The 15,715-nt window shown below is 38.2% G+C and overlaps 1 protein-coding gene across 6 annotated transcripts in view; it reads left to right on the top strand.

Moving 5' to 3' along the window:
• plekha5 (pleckstrin homology domain containing, family A member 5) overlaps positions 1-15,715 on the top strand; it is an 88,046-nt gene that overhangs the window by 42,826 nt on the left and 29,505 nt on the right. For all 6 annotated transcript variants that reach the window (XM_030731529.1, XM_030731528.1, XM_030731525.1 and 3 more), the window contains exon 4: positions 6,896-6,979. In XM_030731529.1, coding sequence (XP_030587389.1) covers positions 6,896-6,979 — 84 coding nt within the window. The remainder of the gene's footprint in view (positions 1-6,895; positions 6,980-15,715) is intronic.

Here is a 15,715-nt window from a genome sequence, read left to right as displayed (position 1 = left end):
ACACCAAACTGAAAGATTGACAAAATTTATGACCACCAGTATTTATAGTGTTTTTTTCCTGTAAATATTCTTTATAGTGTGTAGAAACCAAGGATTTAGTAATCCTATTTTTAAATGAACCAAACTTAGTAAAATGATAAATAATGATTTCAAGTCTTTTTTATGCTTAAGATTTTTGAATGAACATCAGAGATATTTTCTAAGATTTTGGCAGTGTCCATAAATTCTGGTAATCAAATCCAATTATATGTTGTCAAAACTCGTGGAGCCCTATCACTCTCTCTATAATGTATGGATCTTTGTTGCTGCCTCTTAATTGTTTGTGGTTAAACTGCATTAGAAGGAGAGTGAGGGATCAAAGTCCCACCCGGAGCAATAAAGAGCTTAGCCTGTGGAGTGCCGGAGTGACCCCCAGACCTTAAGTTCTTCATTACTGCAGCTCACTGCTAATTATTGTGGACGGGAACAGTTCAGGACCAGAAAACTGCCCAACCCTCCTCACTGCGGGGTGGTCAGTTATTATTCCCACTCCTAGTTCCACACCTTTTGTACATCTGCAGTCGATAGAAAAAAAGATCCTCCGGGTGCCCTTCACCCATACCCGTCCCATAAGCAAACATCTCACTCTGGGGGGAAAAAATGTAGCTATTTTAAACTAAAATGAAGAGAAAACAATGCTTTTCTGCTTTGCTACCACATGCCCAGCTTACTGTAAAACACTATGATTTTAAGCTAATCTAATCTGAGCCGTAGTGACCACAGACCACATCCTGCAGAACATGTGCGACTATTTTAAATGTTGTTGCACGCTAAGATTAGTTGGAAGAAGTGGAAAACAGATTTACTCACAGGGAGATTTAATTTCGAGCCTGTCACAGTAAAAGTTGAGGTTTTTTTTGTTTTTAATGAAAACAATGACCGTCGTCAGCATTAATTACGTTAATATTTAGTGATATTTTTGGAAGGCCCTCATGTTGTGTACAGCGAGAAAATCGAGCCACATTTCTTGCAAGTAATTGTTTTGTAGCGTGTTCCTGTCATGGTTGAATTTAGCTCCTGGTGCCTTGTGGATGAAGTAAAATTGATTTTTAGCTAATTTTTCTCACTATTGTCAAGGCTGTCAATCATGTGGTGAATATTTCTCTTGTATAGCTTGAATAGCTGAAAAGGATGGTTCTTTTGTAGGTTGTCTAAAAAAAAGTATATTGTATCGTCATACCTTTTTTGGCCTGCATGCAGTCACAGCTCCATGTTACTTTACTTAGTGTCACACAGATCATGATGGGAATGTTTAGAGTCTCTTCAAATTGCTTCTGTCTATAAAGGTGTAATATACAGACACTGACCTCACACTCTTTTAGGTTTGCACATCTCTATAAACTTCTGTCAGAACAACCCTTTCATTTAAGGATACGTAGTTTATACCTTTTCATGAAAGAGCCTCAGTCAGGTTGATTTTGACAGTGATACTTCAGCTGTCTTTGAAGCTTTAATTTGATCATTATGGTTTAGACTATTAAGATCCATCAGGTCACTGGTAAAGCACCAGGGTTTGCTAGTGTTCGCCACTTTTTTATACAATTTTCACCTATAAGGAACGAGATAGTATTACATTTGTTGTGCTTAAAAGCTTTTCTAACGTGTATGTATGGAGCTTCATTTGAAAGGTAACATCTTCTAGTTTCTCTGTCAGGAGGCAGCATGAACACTAGACGTTCCAGCCGTAACCTGGTGGATGTTAGGAGGCTGTGTTATGTATTTAAGGTTCAGCACTCATGCTGGGCCTACAGGCCTATAGCTTGCCAAATGAATCGGTCGAAGAATACTTGAATCATTTAATATTTATTTTTTATTGAGGTATTTGTCAGGTTCATAATGAGATGGATTAATCAAAGACATGTTTAATAGCCATGTAATACACTGACCTGAGAATGAATTCCACATTGAAGTATGGTATCAGCTAATCTTATTGAGCTGTCTTTTCTAAAAATCTTGAACATATGTTTTAAATGGCGGTTGTTTTATTTTTGACTGTTTTATTTTTGATCCATGTTTCAGTGTTATGTTCCTAATTTTATTTTTTCACCAAATACCAAACATTTCTTCCTATACACAGAAACACAGTGACATACACAGAAACAGAGTGACATGGGCATCACTGGAGCTTGATTGTTTTAGCATAGACTGAGTAGGGGCTGTCTCCCTGTAGAATTGCTTCAAATCCTTGGTTTGGTCTGCCAACTACTGGGAAATGCCTGGTGTCTTTTGGCTTGCTACTGCAGATGTTTGACCCTATTTTTTTGTCCATTTCACTTTGCCAGTTTCATTGTGCAACTAATGTATAATTGACTTCTTTGAGCAGTGTGTTGAGCAAGCCGTACTTACTGTACCATCTTTTAGAACCACTGGGATTTTACCATGCAGACTGCCAAAAACAAAACAATGAGCTGAAAGAAGCTGAAAAGTTGTAAACAGGGTGTTGGATCCCAAGTAGGATTGGTAGTCTAAGCCATCTTTTCACACTGCCCAGTCTTTGTGTGTTTTCATTCAGTGTGATTCTGTTTTAATGCAAAAAAAATTCCATTCAAAGAAGTGGATCTTGACAGATACTGTGTGCTGACTGTGTTCAGATGTAGTCAGGTGCATATGCCAAAACAGCATGCCAAGTTCTTTTCTTTATGCATTCACCCAAAAAGTGTAGGTTAGGGCCTACTAATAAGGCAAAAATAATGCTGCAAGGTCTTTACCTTACAATAATAACAGATTTGATATTGTTATTGTTGTGAACTATTTCAGCAAGTTCTTCTCCCTACATCATTTAAACAGTGTCTTCCTGTAGATTCAGACTTTTTCAAAGTAATAATGCTATAGTTATATGTTTATTACAAATATACTCAGATGTGGAAGATGATGGATGTTGCCATAACACTAGGGCCCCACTCCAGGTTGCCCACATGCATGCATTTTATTTAGTCTGCTGTGTACAAACCAGTCAAAAGCATTATCATCTGCACCTGCACCACAGATATAGCTGCTTAACAGTAACAAACCACTATATAGACGTCAGAGCCTTGGAATGTTGCATTTGTATTATCATCATTATTATTTTTAGCTCTGCTGTCAATGACAGATGTCAGTGGAGCTTAACCTGTGTGAGGTTTTTAGTGAAAACTCACCAAAGCATGGCCCAAAACTAGAGGGACACACTGAACTTTGAATTTTGTATATTTTTGCTTCCCTAATGCAACATAGTGCATGTACAAATAACTGTTGTATGGTTATTTGGTTGCATGACGTGCCACAGTAGAAAAGTCATTAACTACCTTCTTCGGGACCTTTGAAGAGGTCTTTGGCAAATTGGCAGTGGCCCTTCCTTCACACTCTCATCTCCCAGATTAGCGTTGATAATGATATAGCTATGTTCATTGATGTAGGAAGACTGATCCCGGCTGAACTTAGTTGACTTTGGTTTATGTGATTTTTTTTTTTAGCTTGGAAGCGGACCCTCTGGCCTAATTCTACCACCATTTTATAATTGAGTGCTGTGCCAAGCTGTCCATTGTCTGCTCTTGATGTAGTAAGTCTGGCTTGAGCCACACCTTCGTGGACGAATGTTGTCCAGAAATGTGTACTGGCCTAGACTGATGGGATGACCAGGACATGTTTTAGGGCTATAAGAGTCTGACAGAGCAAGTATGCAAGGCTTTTCTTCTACTATCGATACAAGTCTTTGAAGATGGCAGGGCATCATAGGCTGAACATAGGTGATTGTAGTCACTGAGAACATGAGTATCCAAGCTTAGAGATTTGTAAAAATGTGACTGATTCTGTACTAGAAATCATTATTCGAACTGTTGTGCCTAGGATTTTTCTTTTTTGTTCCACTATTTTGTGTAGCTGTACTTTTTCCTCTTTCTTGTATTTGTAGCCAACCTATGCAGAGCAGTATAGGCATGTGTGAGGGGATGCCAGAGAAATATGGTACCGTTGGCTTGCCCGAAGACCGCACAGAGTGCTCTGCTGCCAACAGTGCCTCCAGTAATTATAGACCAGAGCTGTGGAGACCGTTTCTCTTCAGGCTAAAATGAAACTAAACCCTCTATATTATACTTGGTATTTGCTCTTTTCTGCAGTGTTTAAAAACTGTGTTATTTTTGAGCTGTAGCTTGAGTCTCTTGTGTTTATAGCACAGCCTGACTGAGTTAAAGTAGAGAATAACTATTCAGAACATAAAGGCTGTAGCAGCTTTCAGGACTTTGTTGACATTGCAAGTCTTCCTTTTGCCCACATTGACTAATGTTTTGTTAAATCTCCACTGTTGTTATTATATTGATTAATATATGTACAGAAATACTCTCTTGTTTCTCATCACTGTATCTGTCATCAAATAACCATCAATTTCCATCTCTAAATTGCAGGTTATGTAATAGGAAGCTGATTAATTGCATGTTGATATTAATTTTACAAGCTTGTCACTATTCCAGTAACGCTGTTAAAGAAACAAATGGTTAAAATTAGTGACATCAAAGCCTGCAGTTTTTAATGGTGAGTTTAGTGGGCTTCCTCACCCCAAGGCCATTCATTCTGACCACTGACTGCTCTCTACTTTACTGGAAAGCTGCAGTTGTTGACTCCCCCTCTCCAAAGACTGTGAGGTCTGTGTCCTGGTGTTCTAATTATGTCAGGGTGGAAGTGACTCTGGGCCGCTGCAAATGGCCAACAGGATGGTGGCATCATCTGTCCCTCTGTTATTAGATTTTGAGTGTATGTTAGCACAACAGCCAGCTGGAACCCTTGAATTCTGATCATTTTCATGATTTGTTCAAATGGGCTTTCTGTGAGCACTAAATGTACATCTGAATTTTTGTTTTCTTGTCCTCTGTTCTAAGAGGCAAAAATGAGGTGTTTAAACTTAAAATATGTATTTTTTTTTTCCAGTTTTTGTTTTTTCCAAAAGTGCCATCATTTTTTTTTCTTCTAGATTTTGGCATGCCAAGTAGACATGCCATAATACTTTTTGCCATTACCTAAAGTGCTTCTTCTGGTGGACTGACCCAATGTATCCTCTCATTAAACAAATCATACCATTCAATAATTACAGTCGTTAACCCTCAAAAATATCTTTGTCGATCATTCTTTTGAAAACCAAAGTCTGCTATACACTATATTTACAGTACTGTAAAAAGTTTTTGAGTATATTTTGCTGGGAAAATGGGGGCATTGATTTATTGATTGAATCATGTGCAAACATGCATGTAAGTACAGTATATTCAGAGTTTGTACACTTCTAACAGGCTTGAAAGTCAGTATTTGGTATGACCACCTTTATTCTTCAACATATCCTGAACTCTCTTAGGCAGCTTGCTTATAATTTCTTAAAGCAGTCTTCAGGAATAGCTCTTCAGGCTTCTTGAAGGACATTCAGAGCTCTTCTTTGGATGTTGGCTGCCTGTTGTTCTTTTCTGTCAAGATGATCCCACACTGCTTCAGTAATGTTAAGGTCTGGGCTCTGGGTAGGCCAATCCATGACTGATATTGTTCCACTATCAGTTCCACTATCCAGGTATACTTGTACTGCATTGGCAAGGTGGACCGTTGTCATACTAAAAAAAGAAGCCGTTGCCAAGCAGATGCTTTCCAGATGGTACTGCATGGTGGATCATTATTCCATCAATTTTGACAAGCTCTCTAACACCACTGGCTGAAATGCAGCACTAAACCATTACAGTCTCCACCATGTTTTACAAATGGCTGTAGACACTCACTGTTCTACCTCTGTACATATTTATAATTTGAACCAAAAATTTCAAATTTGGATTCATCATTCCATCAGACCCATTGCCTCTGATTTTTCAGTCCAGTTCTTGTGTAATTTGGCATACATCAGCCTTTCCCCCCAGGTCTTTGCTGGATATTTTTTTCCTATTTCTTTCCAATGCTTTTCATCTGCTGTAGATGGTTTTTTAGGCCTGCTACTTCTTCTTTTGTTGTCCAGTTGTGTTTCAGGACGCACACTGCACATCATGCTGAGATATGCCAAATTTTCAGCTAATAGTTCTTTGGGAGTCACCTTGTTGGTGCACAAATACTATTTTATGGCTGTCAAACTGTGTTATCTTTGGCATGTTTTGCAGACTCAGCCAAAGAAACAGAAATAAACTGTTTTTTTTTTTTTTTTTTTTTTTTTTTTTTTTTTTGACAGGCTGCTGGTAACAAAGTGCCTAAAGATATTGTTTGAAGTGATCTGTGTAGACACTGGTTCATCTCTTGAGATGGCTCTCTTTTTTTTTTTTTTTATGCTTGATTCATAAGTCAGTGTTAAGTGGACTGGACTAAAAAATGAGTGCAAAAGCAGCCAATACCCCCCCAAAAAACTGTTGAATTAATTGCAGTTTTAAACTTTGAACCCAACAATTAAACACAGTATGACATTTTAAGAGGTATAACAATAAATTGTACATAAGGCCCTAAAGTTTAATGTGTGCCTTGTTTTATACAGAATTGCTAACAACTGAATTTTTTCCTAATATATTCAGTTTGTTGTTTCCATCTGTGATCAGTCACAAAACCTAAAAAAACTGGCTGCATAAACTCTTTAAAGTGTGGTCAATTTGTTAATTGGTGCAGATTGCTAATTTTTCATATTGTATATCTAGTTTTCATTACCATATACAATATACATTTTTCGTTTGACGCTTTTATGTTTTGCTGGTAAAAGTTTCAAATAAATTGTCTTTTGTCTTTTTTTTGTCTCTGTTCTCAGCATTAGATATTTTTCAATAATCTAATGGACATGTAAATAGATGTAAATGAACAGATCTGTTATTGATTGGCTTATTTTTACCAAAACAATGCTCAGTCTTATTTTTTTCTTCCGTCTCTTTATCCTTGTTAGCCACAATGAACGGAAGGTGACCTGCAAGCATCCTGTCTCAGGCTTACCCTCGCAAGACAACTGCATCTTTGTCATCAACGAACAGTAAGTTTCTTGTTTTGTTCTTTTTTTTTCTTCTTCTAAGAATGCCACTGTGCAGCATTTTTAGCACTACAGTATGCTGTTGAAACCCCTTATGTGTAGGCAACATTGCATAAGTCGTTGCCGTGCCATCTTCTATTTGCAGTTCTGCCCTTTCAATTCAAAGCCTCTATTCAATGCATCCTCAGTTATCGAGTTTCATAAACAAATTTCTTAGCAAGAAGGAGTAAACTTCTGTCTAGAAAAATATATTTTTAGGTAACTTCTCATATTTTTAAAGAGATTTTTTTTTTTAAATTACATAACTGAGCTGCTGTTTTCTACCATGGCAGGATTAATAATTCTGATGTTGAGGCCCCACAGTAAAAAATAAAAAAATCCATTATTTCAGGCATACATCAAATAGTGGAAATGTGATGATTCACATTTTGGCCCTTGTTTCGGTCTGGACAAAAGTTCATGCCCTTTTCATATGTCATGAGTACAGGGATGTGCCTTTCAATGGTGTCATGTCCATGTGATCATCTGCACTGCTTTCAGTCATCACATTTTTTTGCCCGCATGACTGAATCAGATGTCAGTCATCTCAGGCTTTTACTTAAAGGAGAACAACACTGTGACTATGATCAGCATTTCCATTTTCAGATTTACCAACCCTGCTCACAGACTGCTCATGCCAGGGGATGGAAAATGTCAGATGTTGTCAAGTTTGCAGGATGTTCAAAAAGAGGACATATATCTGTTTGTTACACTGCCCTTCTTAACCAGTTCCCGTTCTGATGTACTTCTGAGATCCAGTCTGTAAGATTGCTAAATATACACATACAAGACTGATTGCATCACAGCCCACACCATGACATTAACGCCAACTTTCATGGTTCACCCTAGCCATCTTAGCTTAATGTTGCGCAGCATGTTTCAGCTCTGCTTAGTTTCTCAATTATAGTATGAATCCCTGTCAATATAGAGCTCCCTCCATTTCAGATTGTTCCACTAAAATCGTGCCATCACAACTGGTGTCACTTATTTTTGCAATGAATACTGATTGAAACATGTTCTGCTCCAAGACATATAATTTCACTCTCAAGTGGTTCAGCAGTAAAGAATAAATCCTCCAGTCATTCTTTATGGATACCAGTTTCAGCTTTTTCCAAACTGTGGGTTAGAAATAAAAATCCTTTTTTTGTTTTTTTTGTTTTCTTTTCCGAAGCATGATGTACTGACCTATTTGTCTCACTAAATTCTCCTGAGAGGCACTTTTCTTCAGTAGAGATTGAATAATCAGGGAAAAAAAAAAAGTTTGTGAAGTAGCTTGTTGTACCAGAACTGTGACACTGCACTCTCTTGACACATTCCTCTCTTCACTGTGTTGCTCACACATTTCTGCCGCTTTTCACGCTAAGAAGCACAACATGTCAGTGCCAGATGATGTCTAATTTAGCAATTAGACTTTTTATCTTTAAGAGAATTTGCAGAATGAATGTACATCAGGTCAAATTTGCGACGGCAACGGGAAAATAGTAAAGCTACATGACTCACACTTTTAAGTTTATTACTGAGCATGTCATCCAGCAGTTGGCTGTGTTTTAGTAAAAACAGTACGAGGCCAAAATCTTCACCGTCAGCGAGTAATAAAAGGCAAAGACGGATTTAAGCTGCCACAGGGATAAAGAGGCCTTGCTGAAAATCTCTGCCTAATCTGCTCTGCACTTTAAATGCACTCAAAACACAAGTCTTTGCCTCAGTTTGGTATTATAAACAGTCTAGTATAATATAAAGAACTGCTCAGCCCACTTTAAGATGAAGAAAGTATTCATTCAAGTAAAGGAAACCTGGATTAGTTTTGAGTTAACTGATCCTTACTTTGAGTTTATATTCGTATCCCAGTAGGGAAGATATGGCAATAATATGTGAAACTTTATTGTGACTACTTAAATCGCAGTAGGTTACAGGATCTTAGCTGGCATAATGTTAGCTTATAACCAGCTGCTGTTGTTGTTTAGTCGGCTCGTTGTCAGCTGTCCGGCTATTGGGGTGGGGGGTCACATGTCTCATCCTCTGACAATTAGTAACTGGGACAAAATCAGGAATAATGAGCATGTTGATGCCTGCTTTCATGTGTTAGAGCCCTGACTGAGGAGGAAGAGGATGACATTTTATTAAAATTCACATTTTTGCTTCTTTGGTGAAGGTGACCCCTTCTCTGATGACAAAGCATGTTTCACTGCACATGAACGCCTACAAGCGCGTTTGCACGATTAGTCGGAGGAAAGATGTCTTTCCCAGCCACTGTGTTCAAATATGGCGGCGCAGTGTCGCAGCTTCCACTAACTGCCGCCTGCTCCTGTGTATTTTTAATGGATTAATTCTAAGTTTATGAGAATTCATCAGTTTCTTAGAACACATAACTATAGTATCCTTTTTTCTATTAAATAACCTAAATTAAACAACTCTCAAATAAAGTGCTCTGCTACTGAAAAGAGGTACAAAGCTGTACACCTGACATATTTTACCTAACCAAACAACAGCAGGTGCATCAGATTTATATAACAAAACAAATGTCAGTCACGTCATTTTTACATCATTTTCCAGTATTTTTATAACTTTGCCAAATAGCGAGGTGTTTTTCTACCTCGTTGGTTGAGCAACTGACCCATATGCCGAAATGCCACTGCAGAGGCCTGGGCTCGGCTCTGGTGCAGAGGCCTGGGCTCGGCGCTGGTGCAGAGGCCTGGGCTCGGCTCCCCTGTAGGACATTTTCTGCATGTTGTTCCTCCTGCTCTCTCTCCCCCTTTCTTGTCTATTCTACTGTCCTGTCTGAAATAAAAGTGAAAATACCCCAACAGGTCATCAACCCTTCTTTCTTATGAGAACGCTCATATTGAGTCTCCTGGCTTGTGGATGGCTCTGAGCTCTGGATAGCGTTAACTGTTTTTTTTTTTTTTTTTTCCTTTTTGTTTTTTTTTAATGTCGAAGTTCAGCTGGGTGAGGGTGAGCTAAGTGTCTCATTAGGTTTGTTGTTACAAATGTTTTTGCGCTGGCTTACTTTGCTGAACTTTGTGTCTTCAGTCACAGTGAAGAGTTTCCATGCTAACGAGGTGTTAGCATGTGAATGCGTATGTGACTGTTTGCCTGAGCCTCTGTGCACGTTTCACATGCGTGATACAGACCGACTCGTAATCAGACACATGAGAGGCTGACTGGCCCAGCATGCTGGAAATTGTCCAATTCCGATCTCTGATTGGTCTACTGCTACATCTCCTAATAGGAGATTGAAACGGTACTGTACTGTAATTGTATCACTTTGTTTTGGAAAGCTATCACTTAGGAGACTCAATGGTCTCTCACATTCTGAGTATTAACAAAACAAAGCTCCTGTGTACATTAACATAGTGAGAACATTAACCAGGAGCAATTTCCTTTTCTTGTGCTTATTGTGAGTTTCACTTCAAGGTTCAATCTTTAGACTTTCAGTTGCATAAATGCACGACAGGTACCCATGACAGTGTCACCGCTAATTTGCCATTGAGGGACTAATTGAAGCTTTTATTTGCACCTTAGTGTTCTGAAACTGCTATAATATTCCTCATAGAAAGGCCTTATTACTCATCTGTCATACATGCAGATGTGCAAGTTATTTCTCAGGTGTTGTATGTGATGTGGTTTTTACCCATGTCTGCCTTTGTCAGCTTTACCCTTCTACTGTTTATACTGTTTAAGTGGTTTCCTGTTTTTAGACTTCTGGATGATCATGTGCAGGTTAACAGGGAATATTTGTTTACAGCTACTCACATGTAAAAACGATGACCAAAACACAGTCTTACCAAGTGTTCAGTGTGTCAGCTGTTTCACAGTTCAATTTACTGCATACTGCACTAACTCTTCATTTAAAATGCGTGTGTACATTTGACTGTTGTGGGCAATTTTGAAAATATTATTATTATTATTGTTATTATTATCAGTACATGTTGTCATTAAACCTTTTAAGGATTAAATTAATACTTGGAGCTAAATACTGTGCAGATCTTCCCTCTTTATTATATAAACACCTTAATAATTTTAACTCTTCAGCAAAGTTGTCACTGTCCTGATACATAATGACATAATGCAATATAAAGTGGTATACTTGTGCTATTGCACTCTTCAAAGTATTCATTTAATAAGCTTTTAGTCCTCACTGTGAGGAAGAGACTGGGAATCATTCTTATTTGTGTTAGGCTTGACATAAACTTACTTTGCTAATTCTGTGAAATGAAACACAAATAATTGTATGTCTATAAATGTTTCAGTCCCTTCGATCGGTTTGTTTCACTATGGGACTGAAATCCAAGCTCAAAATTGGATTGTTGCATCTCTGTTTTCAAGTTCAGTCAATCCATTGTGGCACTAAGTAATATGTGATGTATAAACTAGTCAATGGTGGACACTATAAGCATGGTTCACATTGCAATCAGTGTCAGATTTGCCCAGTCTCACATAGCAATGCTGTACATATCAATAGTTTTTGTGTTATTTCGTAATTGCTGCTTGAATAGGTTTTGTAATTTTGTAACTTGTAATTTTAGACGTCCATGTTTTAAGTGAGGTAGTGTTGCACACGATACAGATTCAGTCATATTTTTTAATGCATACCAGTCTACACCAACATACTGAAATAAAAGTGTCAACCAATAAATGAGTTTCTGTAGATTCATGCTTCTCAGAATAAATACAAATAATCTGTCGCTCAATCGATAAAAATTGGATTTTACATGAGACTGAGGTAAACCTTCCCTGACTGAGTAGTATTTGATTATTTGATCAAATGTAGATTGAATACAGTAGTCCTCAAAACCCAAGCCTCAAAACTCAACAGATTTGTTTTTCCTCTGGTTTTTAGTATAAAATGTGGAATTGCGTGTCTCCCAGCATTTAGCAGGTAATGTGATGTCAAGTGCAGATGGATGACAGCATGCTTAAAACAACTTAAATGTGTCTCTGTTAATATTCATTGTTGTTGCACACCAACATCAGACTGTGGATTTTTTGAGTGATGTTTGGCTTGTTGACCTGTTATGTATTTGCACTCCAAAATCCCATAAGGTGCATTTAACTGTCTGAAACATTTGTTGTGTTCATCTAAACTTTATGAACTGACCGCAGGGAGATCATTACTCACTTTTGCTGAGCTACAGTCGAGCTGTGCATCCTTTATAAAAGCTGAGCTTACAGACAAATCTTTTATAGCACTGACTCTTCTTGTTTAATTTGTTGGAATCTGACTGATTTTTTTTATTAAAGTTTTTTTAATCTGTGGACCAGTAGTCACTATTTTCCAGTCTATCTGTACTGGCATTTATAACAGCTGTTAAATGAAAATTAAAAATGCAGTAGAAACAGGAGAAACACCCTTCAGTCATGTTATAAATTGTTAATGTTGCATTGTCTGTCCACCAGAGGGCACTTCCCTGCTGACGGCGCACCTGCTTGGAACACAGCAAAGGCACCAACCAGGTGATCCGAGCAGAGTTGGCAAGAGCCAGAAGCTAAATATAACAGATGTTAGGGAAATCTGTTTATGCTTCGTGTGTCTGGGAAAAATATTGGATAGCTCGGAATGTTGGATTGTCAAATCGCTGTATATTGGCATCAGTCTTAAAAATCCAATCTTGGTAGGGCTCTAGTGATTTTTTTTTTACCTGGAATGAAATGGACATGTCTGCTCTCCTGTTTGGTAGCAGCGATCTCTCAAAAGGTTGCTTTATTATTAGTCAAAGATATCAAAAATATCTGTGAACAACTCAGGTAGGTGTTCAGCTGTCAGGACCCTTTGTCCTATGATGCTCTGTCTGCTGACTCACTGGTGCTTTTTGAAGGTTCCCATTATACTTTCACAGAAGAAAAAACTATTAGATTAGTTTTATTTTATGAATAATATTGTTAATACCTGTCAAGGGTCCTCCATGCCCACAGTTTCATAAGTAAATTTTTTTGTTTCTTTTGCTTGTGTTTACATGCATTTACATGAGTTGCTGTACTTTCACAGCATACTTATTTCCTTATTATAGAATGTAGAAGCACAACACTAGGCTGCGGTTGATCTCGGTTTAAAGCTCTTAGTATCTGTGTAAGTCTTTTGTGTAGGATCCAGCTCTTTTCTGCTCTGGACCTAGAGTGCTGTTAAAAACCATAGGATCAGATGGTGCTTACCTTGTCTTCCAGTCTTTTGTTCATTAAAAAGATAAAGGCCCAGTTCAGCAGCACCCAAAGGTGTTTTGAAGCAGCCTTGTGTCTTTAGAAATGCTGTGTGGTCATTTTAAAATGCCCCCCCCCCCCCCCCCCCCCCCCCCCCCCCCCCCCCCCTCCCCAAACGTGCTTAGTGCTAGGCTTCAGTGACAGTCTAATCCCTCCTCACTCTTTCTGCACACAGACCCTTTACACTTACACAGATACACAAATTCCAGGCAGGATCTGTTACTGTAATACATTTAGGTAAGTATTAGTTTGTTGAATTGATGCAAGGACTTTTATTTTGCCTGTCTACTATAGTAGCTTTATTAGATGCACAGTGTGCCTAATTTCAACTTAATAATTTTTTTTTTTTACACTGGGGGTGACAGACTGCCTTCCCGTAGGTAACTGTGCAGCTCTGTCTGTATTAATTTCTGAAACGGCATTGCTGAAAACAGAACATCACGTGGCCTTTTCAGCTTCACTTTTGGGTTCATTGACTTTGTTGTTGACATTGAGCCGTGGTAAACACAGAGACGAGTGTTGCCCGTGGTATTTCTGTGTTCTCACATTACAATCATTTTCACTGTGGGCAGTGCTGTCAGGAGGCAAGCCCCGACTGAAACCAGAAAACACTCATTTAAAACGGACAGACTTTCAAAACGGCACCATGAGGATATGAATAGTGGCGTAAGTCATGCGGGTTTCGGGGTATAATTTTAGTGGAAACAAGCTAAAGCTGAATTTTTTTTTTTTTTGTCAAAATATAGCAGTGTGTTTGTCTGCATTGTGTGTGTTTGTGTTGTTTTGACTCAAAATAGCTGTGAAATAATTACTGCGGAGGCCCAAATTGGGAACACTTGAAAATAAAGAGTTGTCCTCTGAATGAACATCTTCAGGACTTAAATTAGACAGCCAGTTTTTTTTATTAGCACATTAATTAATAAAGAAGTTTTGAAACTGAAATTGAAACAGTTCTCTGGTCTGTATCCCATTTATCAGTAATATGCACTTATTTTTCATGGTTACTGCTTTTCAAAAAAAAAGACATTTTTAATGTGCTCTTCTCTTCTCTGTCTTTTACGAATAGCTGTGGCCATGTATTGGTATCGGCTGAACATCCTGTGTGTGTTACTCTGAATGCTGATGTCAGGTTGTCGGCAAGTAAGACGACATTTACCAATGGCAGTGGATGATATTTATCTGCTGTGTCACATCAGTTTTTGTACCGGCTAAATGTAGCAGAGCTGAAAGAGCTCAGGTGGCGGAGCAGGTTGTCTATCAACTGGAAGGGCGGTGGACTGAGCGAATGAGACTTGTAGTGGAAAGCACTTTGAGTGCTCAAAATTGAATAGAAAGGCACTGTATAAGTACCAGTCCATTCCAGCATCAGTGGTATCAGTGAAAGTTTTCATAGTGATGCATCCCTATTTTATTAGGGTGATGATCAGATAAGAAGACTGTTGATTTTTTTTTTTTTTTTTTTATATGTTGGTAAACTGCAAATGACTCATGGCGGTTTGCACATCATCTTTATGTATATCTTGTATAATGAAGATTATCAAAACAATCTGTTTTCATGTTTGGTTTGTGAGATCGTTTTTTAGTTTGTGTTCAATTACAGGCTAATGTTATATTAGATTTGGTGTTATATCCTCTTTGCTTCTCCAGTAAGCACTTTAATACCCAAACAGAATGTATTGTAGTGTGGATGTTTCAGTTGTGTGAGGGCTTTAATGCAAAGTAACTTCTCAATTTGTTCTTAATCTGCCTATAGCCAAAGGCCAGCTCTTACAATAAAGTAAATCAAATCAAATTAACACACTTGCTTCTTTTTAGTTTGACTGCATGCGGATTGATTATCAATTCCAAACTAATTATCTGCAGCCCAGAGCCTAGATGTGTTCTGATGCCAAATAGAGCATCAAATAAAGCACACAGTCTCTCTCACAGTAGAGCCATTTCACACGTTCCACCCTTCCCGACCTTTGTAAGATGACAAGTTCACTTGCCATTGACTATGCTTTAATAAGGATTTCATGAGTCAGTGGAAGTGCTGAAAATGTTCAGAGCTCGTTTTCAAAGCGAATTCATTAGATTGAGACGAAGGCAAATCTCAGTAGCTGCTCATCCCTTTGCACCTTTTTTAGAGAAGTGAGTTGCAAATTGTGTGTACTTTAAATTGAGAAAGTATTAGTCATTTGTCCCAGTGACATATCAGATGTGTCACCTTTGCACAGAACACTATAAAAAAAATGTACTGCTGCTTTTTCTAACTAAGCTCGGCCTTCTAAGAAACTACTGTACGTAGCTTTCCTTCTGAATACAGGTAAGACCAAATCAGTCTGTCATTGCTTTGTGAGGGGTCTCCAGTTGATATCAGACTTGTCACTGTGCTGCATGGGAATGCACTTCCTGTGTGAGTTACGCGCACGTGTGAACCAAGCTGATTTGTTTGGCTGTCCATTGCGAGCCCTTTTTGTGTGTGTTTTTTTGTTTTTTTTTTTGTTTTCTTGTTCTGATTTTTAG

The sequence above is a fragment of the Archocentrus centrarchus genome, chromosome 6 (genome assembly GCF_007364275.1).
Source record: "Archocentrus centrarchus isolate MPI-CPG fArcCen1 chromosome 6, fArcCen1, whole genome shotgun sequence".
Taxonomy (NCBI): Eukaryota; Metazoa; Chordata; class Actinopteri; order Cichliformes; family Cichlidae; genus Archocentrus; species Archocentrus centrarchus.
Note: the sequence above shows the minus strand (reverse complement) of the source record. Positions and strands in the feature narration are given on the sequence as shown.